This window comes from Oryza sativa, chromosome 3, assembly GCF_034140825.1.
Source record: "Oryza sativa Japonica Group chromosome 3, ASM3414082v1".
Lineage (NCBI taxonomy): Eukaryota > Viridiplantae > Streptophyta > Magnoliopsida > Poales > Poaceae > Oryza > Oryza sativa.
In genome coordinates, this window is record NC_089037.1 from 33,556,219 (window position 1) to 33,570,791 (window position 14,573).

General features: G+C 44.1%; 2 protein-coding genes and 2 non-coding genes across 4 annotated transcripts; all 4 read right to left on the reverse strand.

Moving 5' to 3' along the window:
- Positions 1-4,400: 4,400 nt before the first annotated feature.
- On the reverse strand, positions 4,401-4,486 carry LOC112938431 (small nucleolar RNA U31b). The gene has a single exon (XR_003241631.1). It is a non-coding gene; the product is annotated as a small nucleolar RNA U31b (small nucleolar RNA).
- A 109-nt stretch (positions 4,487-4,595) lies between these two features.
- On the reverse strand, positions 4,596-4,681 carry LOC112938432 (small nucleolar RNA U31b). Its single transcript, XR_003241632.1, has one exon. It is a non-coding gene; the product is annotated as a small nucleolar RNA U31b (small nucleolar RNA).
- Positions 4,682-5,652: 971 nt separating this feature from the next.
- Positions 5,653-6,887, reverse strand: LOC4334343 (transcription termination factor MTEF1, chloroplastic). The gene has a single exon (XM_015775089.3). The coding sequence runs from the start codon at positions 6,885-6,887 to the stop codon at positions 5,877-5,879; it is 1,011 nt and encodes a 336-aa protein (XP_015630575.2). The 3' UTR covers positions 5,653-5,876.
- LOC4334344 (uncharacterized) lies at positions 5,653-14,489 on the reverse strand. Its single transcript, XM_015775086.3, has 7 exons — positions 14,302-14,489; positions 13,316-13,562; positions 12,585-12,708; positions 10,463-10,803; positions 8,610-10,341; positions 7,841-8,091; positions 5,653-7,648 (listed from the first exon to the last, which is right to left on the reverse strand). The coding sequence occupies exons 1-7, from the start codon at positions 14,364-14,366 to the stop codon at positions 7,577-7,579; spliced, it is 2,832 nt and encodes a 943-aa protein (XP_015630572.1). The 5' UTR covers positions 14,367-14,489; the 3' UTR covers positions 5,653-7,576.
- Positions 14,490-14,573: the final 84 nt, after the last annotated feature.

Sequence of the window (14,573 nt, forward strand, 5' to 3'; positions counted from 1 at the left end):
GAGTTCGCTCTGCAGTGGGCCGGAGGAATATTTGTATCGTCTCGGCCCATCGAATGAGACCGACGTGTCGGCTCGTCGATCCTTTCTATTCCTAAACCTGAACTTTTGCCTCCTCTAGAAGAAGCTGAATTTTGCTTTGTCCAGAAGAAGCTGAAAACCCCGTATTTTACTTCCTCTGAATGAAGAAAAAACGAATCTTTGCTGCATTGGACTGAAATACCTCGTGTAGATCAGAGCGAGTCTGAACTCCAAAAAAAAAAAAAAGTAGAGATCAAGGAGTCTGAAACTCTTCGGTAGAACATACTAGGGGACTGTAGAGTGTAAACATGGGGCTGTTTTGGATTAAAACCAAAACATACCCTACCAAAATTTTAGTAACTCAAATAGTAAACATGAATTTTGGTAACTTAAATAGTAAACATGCTAGTTTGGATTGGACCCAAATAATTGATATTACTCATGTTTAATTTGGTCACATTCAAAAATTTCTCACCATACTACCATAACTAGCTGGGTGGCCCGCGCAATTGCACGGTTAGCACCCAAACAAAATCATATATTTTTTAGTATGATTTTACTTAAAATTTATTAAATAGCTATCTCATTGTTTTTAAGACTTTGAAAGACTAAACCTTATCATCCTCGTGTTTTCAATTATATAGTTTTTAGAAGTCACACCAGCTGCCCCTTATGTCATCTCCTTCTTTATTTGCTTGCTTGCTTGATCTACCATTATTCCTATTCATTCTTCTTCGAACCTTTAAAAATTGGATTTTACAGTTTTAGAGCTTATTGTCACGTTGGGTTTCATTTTTATAATTTCTAGATGTCCCGTTAAACGTTGCCATTATACTCCTCTACGGCCTGTCCACTGTCTCTTCTCTTTATTGTCATTGAGATTTTAAAAATCGAACATAATTATCGTTTGGGTTCATTTTTACTTTCTAAAAGTCCTGCCAAACCGTCAGTAGCTTTGCCATTATACTCCTCTACAGCTCGCCCGCTGCCTCCCTTCTTTATTGTGATTGAAATTTTAAAATTGAACATGATTATTATTGGTGTTTTTTTACTTTTTAGAAGTTCCGAAACTTTAAATATTGGACTTGTAATTTCATTTTTTATAACTTTTAGAAGTCATATCAAACGATGCCACTATGCCCCTCTACAGCCCGTCCGCCGCTTACTCTCTATTGTCATTGTGATTCTAAAAATCGAACATAACTATCGTTGAAATTCATTTTTTGTATTCTAGAAGTCCCGTCAACCGTCGGTGGCTCTGCAACTATACTCTTATACACCCCGCCCACTGCTTATCCTTTTTATTGTCATTGAGATTTTAAAAATCGAATAGAAGTCCCGGCAACCGCCTTACTCGTTTGCTTCACAACCTGCCTGACGTCTTTCCTTTTAATTGTCATTAGGATTCTATTTGGTGTTTCATTAATAATTTTTATATGTCGTATCAACCACCACCACTCTACTCCTTTATAGGCATGTTACTTAATTTATCTCGTCATTTGTTTTAGATGGTCTTTTCTTTCAATAATATTTATTTTTATCACAAATTTTAGTTATTTATAAATTGTATTTCTAACTGAAATCTTATTTTTCTTTTTCTAATTTCAGATTTTTTTTAAAAAATAGTTAATACAGTATTGTGTTCTTTTATTTATTTTTTATTTTTTTTAATTTTCAATTTCAGTTGTTTCAAAATTATATTCCTACTTGAACTCTCTTTTAATTTTTCTAATTTTGGATATTATTTTATTTTTTTAATTCTAAATTTTAATTAATCTCATATTGGGTTATTATATGGATTCTTCTTTCAGTATTGCTTATTTTTAATTCCTAATTTTAACTAATTTTAAATTGTATTCCTACTTGAACTCTTCTTTTACTTTATTTTTCTAATTTTGGATTTATTTATTTTTATTCTGAATTTTAATTAATCTCATATTGGGTTCTTATATGGACTCTTTTTTTTAATATTCCTTATTTTTAATTCTTAATTTCAGCTATTTTAAAATTGTATTTCTACTTGAACTCTCCTTTCCTTTTTAATTTTGGATTTATTGGGTTCCTATATAGACTCCTCTTTCCATATTGCTTTTGGACTCTCCTTTCCTTTTCTAATTTTGGATTTTATTTTATTTTTATTTTGAATTTTGATTAATGTCGTATTGGCTTCCTATATGGACTCCTCTTTCCATATTGCTTATTTTTAATTCTGAATTTTAGCTATTTTTAGATTGTACTTATACTTGGACTCTCCTTTTCTTTTTTCTTTTTCTCCGATTAATGTGGGAATTTCTAGCCCCCACAGCGAACGTGTACCTCCTTTCAAAGTTGTTTTAATAATATAATAGATTTGGCTTCATATTGGTATCAAACCAAACATTAATTTTGCTCTATCAAAAAAATTGGTAGCGTCGAAATTTATCTAGGTTATGGCACTACCAATGAATTGGTAGGGTAAAGAGCACTACCAATAAATTGGTAGGGTAAAGAACCAGGCGCATCTTGCAAATCATAATCGGTTCATCTCATCAAATCTACTAGCGTAGCGTAGCAGTTTGACTCTTGAGGAAGCTGCATCCTTTAGGCCTCTCATAGTGCAAGCTATGGGGCCCGTACCCCCAGCCCAAAAAATTGGTCCTAAGACACCCATCCCACAGTGCAAGCACCCATGGCTTAATCGGATAGAGGCACTGGTAAAGGGTACCAAGCCCACAGTGGGCGTGACCCTAGCTTCCGGACCGGTGGAGCGAACGAAAATTTATTTCCTCCACCTACCCCTTCCACCCCTTCCTCTCTCGCGTGAGACTTCTCCTCTCCTCGAGTACTACTCTTCTCCTCTCACGCCGGGAGGCGACGGCGCTAGCAGTTGCCGCCTCGTTGTCGTGGTGGCGGCGCCGCCGCCTTGCCTCCTTCCCCTCCCTCTCTATCCCTCGCCGCACCTCCTTCTCCTCCCTCACCGCGACGCCGACGGGAAGCCGCGGCGAGGAGGCGTCCCCGGCGGCGGCGGCTGGCGCGGTGGCGGAGGCTCGACCGGGGGACGCCTCCACCGCGGCGACCTCGCCGAGGGAGACCTCGAGCAGCCGCCGTTGCCGCGAGGAGGAGCGAGTGGGCTGGGCCGGCGGCGGATCTGGCGGACGCGGCGCTCGTCGGCGTGAGGAGCGGCGAGTGATTCGAGACAGCGGCGAGGAGGAGTCCCCGAGAAGGCACCGGCGCAACGGTTCCCCTCCCTAAGAAGAGGCATGGCGGAAGCGGTGTGGTAGAAGAGGCGGCGCGGCCTCCTCCTCCCACGCCGCGGCGGCACGGCCTCCTCCCCGTCGACCGTGCCGCTGATCCTGACCCCACCGGCGCCGCCGCGGTCAGCTCCGTCATCGATCGACGCGGCGGCGGACGGATCCGCCTTTCCCGACGGCGGGGGCGGCGAGGGCGGCGGGAACAGACGGCAGCGAGGGCGAAGCGGGTACGGGAACAGTGGACTCTTGTGTGATTCCTCTCTGTGTTCTTGTGTGATTCCTCTCCTCTTTGTGTTCTTGGGTGATTCATCTTGTGTGATTTCTCTTGTGTTCTTGTGTGATTCCTCTCGTGTTCTTGTGTGATTGGCAACGAAATCGGTGGCGGGAAGAGGAGATTTGGGCGTGACTTCTTACTGATTTTTCGAGGGCGAATAGGGGATTTCGTCAGGGGAATCTCGCACAAGAGCATCGGGCAGCGAGGGAACAACTCCCACAGCGCACGCGCCTCACATCGATTCCTCCGCGCGTCCTCTTTTCCAGGCGAGGTTTTGCGCCCCCAGTTTAGGCACAAGCGCCCTAGCTGAGACGCGGGTCTAAGCAATACGGCAGCAAAAATCCGACATGGCGCGACTAAGGCACAGTCCAGGTCGACACACTGTGAGGCCTTACAACGTCGTCGCCAATTTCACCACCGACATGAGCAAGAGCAGAGGCATTCGGTTCCAGTTCCATGGGAAATCTTGGTTTCGTTTTGATCACATGATCCCACCACAACGTTAACTCGTAAAGCTACACATTTTTACGTCTTAATGGATTGATTTCCTTGTGCTATCTCACGAATTACAGCACTCTTCCTGTCCCAATGTTCCTCACATTTACGCGAATTACAGCATTCTTCTTTCTAGAGTACAGTCGATGGAATCATGGAAATTTGATACAACAAATTTTCAACCGGTCAGGGCTCCCAGCGCATTGAGCCACCCACACAAGCATTCGCACGCATCAAACAAAAAGCTTGATGCATAAAAAGCGAATAGGTAAAACCTCTAGTCAAGATGGAAAGATTCATAGTTTATCTATGAAGTATTTTTAGGAGAAAGAGTAAGATTTACATGTCAATCAACACACACCGGATTTTGGAGTTATACGAGAGAGTCAGATTTACATGTCAATCACCACACATCCGCGATTACAGCGGATCATAAGACTGGGGCGACAAATATCACATCATCATCCTCAACATAGAACCAATGGACCAATCCAATCAGATGAAAAAAGCCACAACAAAACAACAAATCAAGAACTGCAAAGCGAAGAACATCGAAGAGCGCGAACGCATTGGCTATTGAGTCAGATCTGATAACATGTCAATCAGCACAGGCCCGGAATCCGGATCCTAAGACTGGGGCGACAAATATCATATCATCACGCTCCTAATAACGCATCCGTGCATCAGAAAATTGGAAGTCGATAAGCCAACAAAAAGCAGTTGAAATATGGAGGAAATCTTCTGAGAAAAGAAGGAAATGAAGAGGCGAGAAAGAATCAACAGATTCGCATCAGAGAAGAACAACGGCGTCGGCAAAGCACTTCGGCGAGGAGTTGGCCGCCGCGGCTGCATTTATGGGAGGGCAAGAGAGAGCTAGGGTTTCGTTGGATGGGCTGAAATTTTGTTTGGGCCTCTTGACCACGTAAGGCTGGAACTGGGCTTTCGTTAGCCTTTTAGCTAGTACGGAGTTGATGATAGCTTAGTAAATATAAATATTCACCATCCAACCAAAAGACACACACATCAAACTATCCCTATAAAAATTCGGCTAAATTATTTAAGAAAAAAATATGTATTTTAATGTAGGGCTATAACTTTGTAGACAAACGGTACACGTTATAGGGCTTGTTCGCTTGAGCTACATTGCACCCAGTTAAGACTGTGGCTAGCGGTAGTACAACTTTTTCTGTAGATGTTGTAGTTGTACAGCCACAACTATGTCCACCGAACACACCCATAGTGTTTGATCGGTTGAGTTATTGCTATAAGCCATATAAAAATTGAACAAAGCGTCTAATTTGATTTATGGATAATAAATTTTATATATGTGTTATTAGGGATTTAATAGGCAAGGTTGGAAAATAGAATACGATGAAAAATAACTCAAAATAAACTTCAAAATTTAGCTGAAAAATTCAAATTTCCGTTTCGGCTAATAAGCCAATCAGATGATGAGAGCTGATTAATCCATATTGCTAGATGGCAATTGATTCAATAATAATCTCTAGCAATATCATCTTTGAATCTTTGATGATCATTCTGTTTTACACTTCTTGGAACATACTACAGTTGCAGTCTTGCGGATCACCTTGTTTTTCACTAGACTCTACTTCATCTTCATTCACAAGTTCAACATACATTGCAAAATCATATATACATTTCATATACAACTACTTTACAAATTACAACTAAATTGACGAAAGAAGGGGGAGAAAATGGTACCATATTTTAGTACGAGTCACCAACGGTGACACCAAATAATAATGTCAATAGTTATGTACAAATCATGCAACTAATCCAGCTTAATTCTACCATGATCAAATGCATGTACACTCGCCGCTAATTAAAACTCTGGCTAATTAAGCTGCCTGCTTCTGCAGCTCGATCTCCTTGTCGAGCATCTCCATGAACTCTTCGTCGGTGGCCTTGAGCATGTCCGGCAGCGGCAGCGAGACGCCGGCGTCGGCGGCGGCGCGGTGGCGCGGCGCGATCCGCTTGTCGAGGCTGAAGGTGAAGTACTGCGGGAACGCCTTGATGTCGTGGACGCCGCCGCCCATCTCGGCGACGAGGTACTCGAACTTGGGCTTGTAGTTGCGCTCGATGCTGAAGGTGAAGAGCGCCGGGCAGCGGAGCACCATGGCGACGGCGTCGTCGCGGTGCATGCCGAGCCCCGCGAGGAAGTCCAGCTTGGGGATCATGGTGCGCTCGACGCTGGAGACGAGGAGGATGGGGTCCTGGAAGGCGAGGGCGCGGGCGTCGCGGAAGCCGAGGCGGCGGAGGTAGAGGAGCGCCGGGCGGAGCTGGTCGCGGACGCTGCAGGCGAGGACGCGGGGGCACTTGACGACGACGCGGCGGTAGGCGGTGTCCGGGATGCCGAGGTCGTCGGTGAGGAAGGCGAAGACCGGGCGGAGGTCGGCGCGGACGCTGGCGGTGAGCAGCGACGGGCACATGCCGAACACGCGGCCGAGGTCCTTGAAGTGGAGCCCCCGCGACTGGAGGAACGTCACCACGGCGTGGATGGACTCCGGCGCCGCGTCGCGGAGCGCCGGGTTCAGCGCCAGCGCGCGCCCGTAGTCCACCCCCATCAGCTCAAGGCTCAGGATCTTGTCCTTCACCCGCGACGGCAGCTCGGGCAGGTGCAGCGACAGCGCCGCCGCCGACGCCGACGCCGACGCCGCCGTCGGCGCCGGCGCCGGCGTGGCGGTGTAGGGCTTGGAGGAGGAGGAGGAGGGGAGGGAGTGGGGCTTGGCGACGGGGAGGGAGGTGGAGGCGTAGAAGCTGCAGAGCGGCATTGCTGCGCGGGCGACCTCGTCGTCGTCTTCCCTCCGATTCGAGCAGAGAAGAAGAGAGTGTGAAGTGGCATGTCTCATCCGCTTCTTTATCTGGAGGTTGGTGCTGACGTGGCACTCTGGGCGGCGCTCATTGGATGGTCGGATTCGGGCAAGAGGAAAAGATCACACAATGCATGGAAGCAGAGGCCCTCAGGCCCACAAGCCAGGAACCGAGCCTGTTTGCAGTAATAATCCTGTAGGAATTCAAACATGTTCATGCGTTCAAATTTTACATACAAGCAAAAAAAATAGTAAGAAATAAAATCAATCGTAATAAACTTTAATGGATTGGTAAGCTTAACTTGCACATGCGACATGTTCATGTCAATCTGGGGACAACTTCATTGAATCGACTCTTTCAGAATAAATACAGTACTATGATATTATCGTTTGGACACCACATCAAATTGCCGGTTTCTGAGCAACAACTATATAGGTCACACGGTGTAACTAACATGGATTATTAATTAGCCGGTTTATCCTGTCTGATCATGGGCAGCGCAACATACTGGGGATGATGTCCAACCCAACATAATTCAGAAAGAATTACATGTAAATACGCTCCTCGATGTGCCAAATTGGATCTCTGGCGAATGTTACTTATGATTGAGAAGCTGTGTCTTTATTTTTTTTTCTTTTTGATTCGGATAAGCTGTGAAATTACTGGTATAGTATTGCTGCAAACTTGGGTGATTAGTAAAGGCTAGCATGCGTGGAAGGGCCTCAAATCAGCATTTCCCATGGCTTCTGCTCACTGATGCCCTTCTGGCGAGCTTGTGGTTAGGAGTTACATGATCATCCTGCGGTACACAGATGATGAGTTTCGTCAGTAAATTTCAGGGCCAACCAAATATGGCATAGACATGCATCAATATAAACTCTAAATTATTATTTTGCGTCACAACTCATAAGCCAGTATGACTATCTGTTGCCACAAACTTCCAAATTTTCATGGTGAATTTAAAAGAGGGATGAGCACGATCGAATTTTACCATATATAACGAGGCTGCGGAATCAGATCGCATAGCATGATTTTGAGCTTGACCAAGAGATTGGAATGTGTCAAGTGCATCAACTGTTAATTGCCAGCCAGAAAGTGGTGAACTACTTGAGCTTGATTCAGTGTTGCTACAGCAAGCTGCTGCCACAGTTCCATTTACCCATGGGCAGTAACTGTTGTGATGCTTAACAGGATCAAATTCTGGAAGTCCTGATTCAAAATCATTTTCTCCATTTGTTGCTCCTGAGAAACAAATAACAAGATTGAGAAGAATAGAACCTGGATAGAAGAAAACAGAGATCTAACTAAAGAGAAAAAGATCAATCGATGTAGAATCTCATCCATTCCATTGGATAAAAAAAAAATTGTCCAGGGAGCAATCAGTATAAAAGCCATCCATCCTATTTGAAACAAGGACGCAATGCAAAACTACCAATATAACGAGGATCAATACAACTGTGCTGGAAATGAAATCTAGTCTTCATCAAGTATTTGAATCTTCTGTGAAATGTATAAAATATTTGAATCTGGATTACAAAACCAGTCACGTTGCAAAATCCACAGAACAGAATATCACAAGTCAAGAATAAGTACCAACTTCAAAGAAAGCATAGCTAGCAAGCAGCAAGTATCTATGACAAATACTGCATTGTACTAGGGAAAAGAACATAGCACGAGACCCACAGAAAATGGTGCAAAGGACACATTGCAAATATACACTTAGTTTATATGTAACAAGGAAAAAGGTTGATCATAAGTACCTAATCCATTCTGAGGGTCATAATCTAACCCCATTGGCACATCACCAGCGATCAATAGTTTGCCAGCCTGTGTCACTTCCTCTTTAGATACATCCAAACCGGTCTGCATCCCTGCATTGCAAGAAAGAGAAGGATGCATCCTGCTTGCATGACCAACAGCATGCCCTCCTATCTTTTCTCCACTCTCAACAGAATCAGCTTTAGTGGAACCATAAATTTTTGAGCCACTGTCAGCTTGGCCGACTGACTGAGACACCATATCTTGGCTATCTCCATGAGGTTCTTGCCGATCAACTTCGTCAGGTACAAACTCATCCATTAGTCCAGGTCCAGGAACTGATTCACCAGTATGACCCATCGTCTCTGTTAGCTCAGTATTAGGTTCTGCATCACCTACAACACTTTCAGCCCTTTGCAAAGAAACATCAATTCCATGAATTTCAGCTTCATGGCTAGCACCCATGCCAACACTACCACCGCTAATTCCTACACTAAGTTGATCCCTTGCAAAAGCAGGGGCTGTTACTGCATCAAGGACTTCCTCCCCTTCATTTGTACTGCTTCCTCCTATTTCCCTTCCATCACTTCCAGAAGCAGGCTGTACACATGCACTTTGCTGTGCTTGGTTACTATAGTTCAGGCCCAAGACATCATCCATTTCAATATTTCTGTGTGCACTAGATGAGGGCATGTCAATATCATTACCATCACCTGGATAGTATTCAACGCTCTCCATGGAGTCTTCATCAGCACTATGAACAGTATCCATTGCAGCTACAGAAGATTCCCTCATAGAATCTCTGTCAACAGCGGCTAGACCTGCAGCTCTAGCATGACTGAATTTACCAGCATCCGCATCAGGATCAAAGCAAAAGTTTCTACTGGGACCAGCTCCAGAAGAAGATGGAAGATAGGAACCAAATAGATCAAACCCACGTGACCTTTTATTCGGGATGTCCGAATCTTGCGCAGCATCATCAACTTCCTCACCATCACGATCTATCACACTTCCTTCTATGCTATCAGCATGCTGAAGCCTGTCCTGTGGCTTGTCAACTGTGCTCCCACCTTCCTCATGGTTGCGCTTCCTTGAGCTTGGACCTCGGGACTCGTATGAAGTTGCATGATCACCAACTTCACTTCCAGTAGGTTGTCCAATCATCAGATCTCTTCCCAATCCTCCGTTGAAACGCTCAGATGCAATTGGTATAGAAGATTGAATTGATGGTAATCCTCCAGCCATTGTTAGATTCAGGTCCACTCCAGCATTTGATAATGATTTACCCTCATTTGTTGCTTCTTCATCACGCCCTTCAGCAGGATCTCTTTCCATCCCATCAGTAACCCATTCATTGATCCCACTGGCAGCGCTAATTCCACGTGTCAGAGCAAGCTTCTTGCCTGTTTCAGGTGCATCAATGTTATTTGGACTAAAACGACAAGGACGTGACACAGATCTAAAGTCCCAGATCTTGACTGTAGAGCCACAAAAGCTACAATCTAACAAAGGTGATCTCATGCTACATCCAGAGTCTTTGAGTGGCCTTTTGCCTTTTCCTTTATCTTTTTTGGCTGACCCAGAGAATGAATTTTTTTGATGTTCAGCAAAACGGGGAAAAAATGGTTCCACCGAATCTGCATTTTTAGCTGAGTGGGTTGAATTTTCTTCACAGTCTTGAACATTTGGAAGCCACCTAGGCTCCCATCCACAAAGGCTTATAAGCTTCCTAGCCTAGAAAGCAAAAGCAAATCAGAAGTTATATCAACGAAAGCTAAAGTCTCCAAAGTCATTGTAAACTAATAATGCCAAAACCAAGACATCACATGAGAACATGGAAGAAAAGTAAACATACTTTTGAGTAGCTACAAGAGGAATCTTGCTGGATATCAATTCCTGTTGTGCTCTCTGCTTTGTAACTAAGCTCTCCAGATAAAAAGGTAATTGATTGGGATAATAAGCGGTCAATCTGGGAACTCCTGGTCAGCCTCATGTGCTCAATTGCTGATGAAGCAATCACTGGAAGGGAAGTAAACTGCAGAAGTCCATCACATCGATCTTTAAAACCCCCAATAAGGGCTGATTGTGTTAGGTGGAGCTGCACCAAGCTGTCAGCACAGCTATTGCCTCTCCAGGGACAGCTATTATGGTGTGATGCATCAAGCTGCTCGGCAAAGGCTTCTCCAGCATTTGAAACTAATACAGAACATAGAAAGAAAGGTTTCATAGCTGAGCAAAATTCAGTTTGCAAAGGGAGAGGTACCAATTTATTTTCCAGCCTAGCACAATGGTGAGATATAAGTAACATCAGTCAGACTTGTTATGCAGTAGAATACTAAGCATAGAGTTTTATTGATGATGCGTAATGACATTTTACTTCCTTTGTTGACATAATGTTGGGTGTTAATTCAAGATATGACTTAGTTGTAAAGATGAGATTCATGCAACAAAAGAAAAGATGAATCCTTGTTTTCCGCTGTAACCCCCCAAGTTCCTTATGTCATCTGAAACTTGTTATTTTCTTTTATGCCAATAGATCAGATTTTCTCACCCTCCCTTTGGCACTCCAGTTACGTGAGCAAGCCATTTAGAGAGCATGGAAAAGACTAGAATGCCCTTGATCTCTTCTCCCTGTCTGATGATTGGCTTGAGGGCAAATCGACGAAGAACGTAGTGTTGTCCTTTGAACTCCACAAGATATACCGACTTCTCCACAGTATGGCTCGACAGCAAAGAACCCACAAACCAGTTTTCCCACCATGAGCTAGTGCTCAGTGAGTAACGCTACTTGGGGACACATCCACTAATATGGAGACACATACAAACTGAGATGGGGAGAAATTACGACCAAACAATTCGTCAATAAGGAGACATCAATTTATCTTGGGACATGAACAGATGCGTCAAATAGGAGACACTAATTTACAGAGAATCACCTCGTAATAAAGTAAATGCAGCCACTGAATGCATGTAATCAAATTACAATCAATGAAATTATAGCAAGGGTAGTGGCATGGCCAAGGAGAGAAAATGCTGCATCAGCCATGAGCTCAGGGCCAAGCAGATCGACAACAACCACGTGAAACCAAAGAAGATGAGATCGAGATACTCGAGCTGTACTCTACGCTCTTGAAATGGACCTGATGCACAGCAGGAGACAAGTTGAACCATGTGCCCACCTTAATTTGCTAACCATACGCCTCAAGCTCCTCCCCTGCTCCCCGCTGGAATAGCACCAACTGGCGATCCACATGGAGAAGGGCCAGCAGAGTGATGCGGGTTGAGGCAGCGGTCAGCGGAGAAAAGCAGAGGAGGAAGAGGAAGAATAATAAGAGAGAGGAATAGAAGTTGACACTTGACAGGTAGGCCAGGGGTAGATCGGGGATTTTATCAAAATACTGACAAGCCTTCCACCCCTAACAGTAGCTTTCGACCTGAGGTGACGGCAGTGGCACATAGAAGATGTAAAATTCCATACCATGGCACATAAAGGAACAGTCAAATTTGGTAGGCAAATAAGGAAGCCCATAAACTATGAACGGCAAATAAATAATTCTCAAAAAAAATTCACAAAGGCAATCCGATTTTTTATGACCATCACAATTCACAAGTTTTCAACTATTGTTGATTAGTTCTGCACAAAGAATTTTATAATGGTATTATTTGACTACAGTGAATGGCATTCACATCAGCAAATGCACAAACCAGAAAGCATAAATGTGTTGCTAGTCACGGCATGGTTAAGGCATTACATCATAACTAAACCATGTGAATTGTAATAAGACATACAACTTATTTTCAGAAGTTTATGCTCTCTAATTAGGTATGGGCATTTAAAATAAAAATGTTGTATGATTTGTTTTCCACCATTAAAAGATGCCGAAGCCTGAAGAAACTTGGTAAACCACACATAATATCCCCCAGAAACTTTTCAAACTAACATATTGTCTACAAAAGCTTAGTTACTGAAAACATACCTTCAGCTGGAGACCAGGATGTCAATGTACTGAATATGAGATGTGCACCACATGACTCGCATTCAATTTTGTCCATGTCAACGTTAACCCAACCTCTCCGAGCACAAGCCAAAGAACTAGCAGCCTGCAATACATGTTTTTCTTAAAGTGTGGTCAAATGAGTATAGAATATTCCTCAAAAATAAATACTGCAGATGGAAACCGGAATTTCTTTTGAACCTAATATATACAATAAAAAAAACTGCATTTCCAACAAGCACAAGAGACATGAACCAGAGTCAAATTTCAATATATCCAAGAGCCTCAACGTTCCGCTTATACTTATTATAAGCAAACAGCTTATTAGTGATTAAAAAATAATTTATGGGTAAAACTTTTATATGTGTAATCTTAGCGCTTTAAAAGCAGATGCTGGAAAATAAACTAAGATGAAAAAAACCCAATATGAACTCTAAAATTATGTTTTAAAATTCAAATTTTCGCTTATGCTTATAAGCTGAAGGGCTAAAGATGGGGTTGCAAGCAACAAAATTATTATTATAAATGACACGAATGAAGAAAAGTCTATGCATATAAGTTGATTTACCATGATCATAATTTCACTATAATACACAATAACAAAAAAAAAAGAAAGCAAAAACATCACCCTCAAAGTATCGGCCATCTGTGTCTTCCTACCATTAACAACAGAAGTAAGTTATACTAATAGCTCTGGTGAGGGAATAAATAACCTTAGGCCTAGAAGCCCAAGTTGTAGGCTTATATGTTGCCAGTCGACGAAGTAAGTCTCCGCGTTCCCATGGCCTACATGACGGTGCAGAATCCAAAGCAGTTCCAGTGGCATCGAAACTATGAGAAGGCTGATGGGCATGCGGAGCAACATGTGATGAGGAATCAACTCTGGAAGCTTGTCTGCTACCCGACCAATCTATGCTGGCAACATTAGCTTGCATAGCAGGTGACGAGGGTCCTGCAGAACTGAGAAACATAACAAAAACATGAGTTTAAGTGTGCCCATGCAAGGCTCAAGAGCTCCCGGAGTTGCAGTTCTCTAGTCATCCAATACCCGCCCACCATTTCCAGTTCATAAGTTTTCCAGCTATATATTTGGAATTAGAATTCAAGCAACTCTGTCATCCTACTTTCCATGAATGAGACAGTGTGTTAAATCAACTCACCAAAAATCGCATAAAAATATCTCGTCGGATAGCAAAACCACGATATAATAAATCGCCTGATCTGCAGCTCGCTTCCGTCCTAGGGTTTAACCAAACATCCACACTCTACCGCACCTCCTTACGCTCACCGTACACAAGATCAAAATTTTCCAACTATACATTTGGAATTGGCATTCAAGCAACTCCTACTTACCATGAATGAGACAGCGCGCTAAATCAACTCACCAAATATCGCCCGGTTTCCACCTAGAGGGATATATATCTCGCCCGAGAGCAAAACCGTGATGGATGCAGGCCAGTAGCTCGCTCCCGCCCTAGGGTTTAACCAAACATCTACACTCACCGCCTCACTACGCTCGCCGTACACAAGACCAAAATCCCTTCGAGCAATCGCCGCCCCAGTAACAAATCCAACGAACACCTCGAGAACCCAACCACGACACAATCGATCCAAGCACCGAGAGCCCGATTCACCGACCACGCCCACCGCGACCCCTGCGAATCTACCGCCAAAAATGAGCGCCCCCCCGCGATCGTACCTTGCAACCGGCGTAGGAGGCGGCTCGGCCGCCGCCCCCGACGAGCTCCTCACCTCCTCCCGCATCTCCCCTCCCCTCTCCTCTCCTCACCTCTCCCCCTCGCCGCGCCGCGTCGCCGCCCCTCTCCTCCTCGCCGCGGCGTAATTGGGAGAGAAAAAAAAAATTCCCCGACCGCGACGCGCAGAGGCAGAGTTGGGTTCCCCGGCCGTTACAGCCGTTAGCCCTCGCCGTCAATCGCAAACCCTCACACCTCACGCCGTCACTTAGATGGG

Coding starts and splice junctions, on each gene's coding strand:
- LOC4334343 (XM_015775089.3), bottom strand. CDS start 6,887: ATGAGACATGCCACTTCACACTCTCTTCTTCTCTGCTCGAATCGGAGG.
- LOC4334344 (XM_015775086.3), bottom strand. CDS start 14,366: ATGCGGGAGGAGGTGAGGAGCTCGTCGGGGGCGGCGGCCGAGCCGCCT. Junction 10,804..12,584: donor ATCCTGGTCTCCAGCTGAAG/GTATGTTTTCAG, acceptor GTTCTGTATTAG/TTTCAAATGCTGGAGAAGCC. Junction 10,342..10,462: donor CCTCTTGTAGCTACTCAAAA/GTATGTTTACTT, acceptor TTTGCTTTCTAG/GCTAGGAAGCTTATAAGCCT.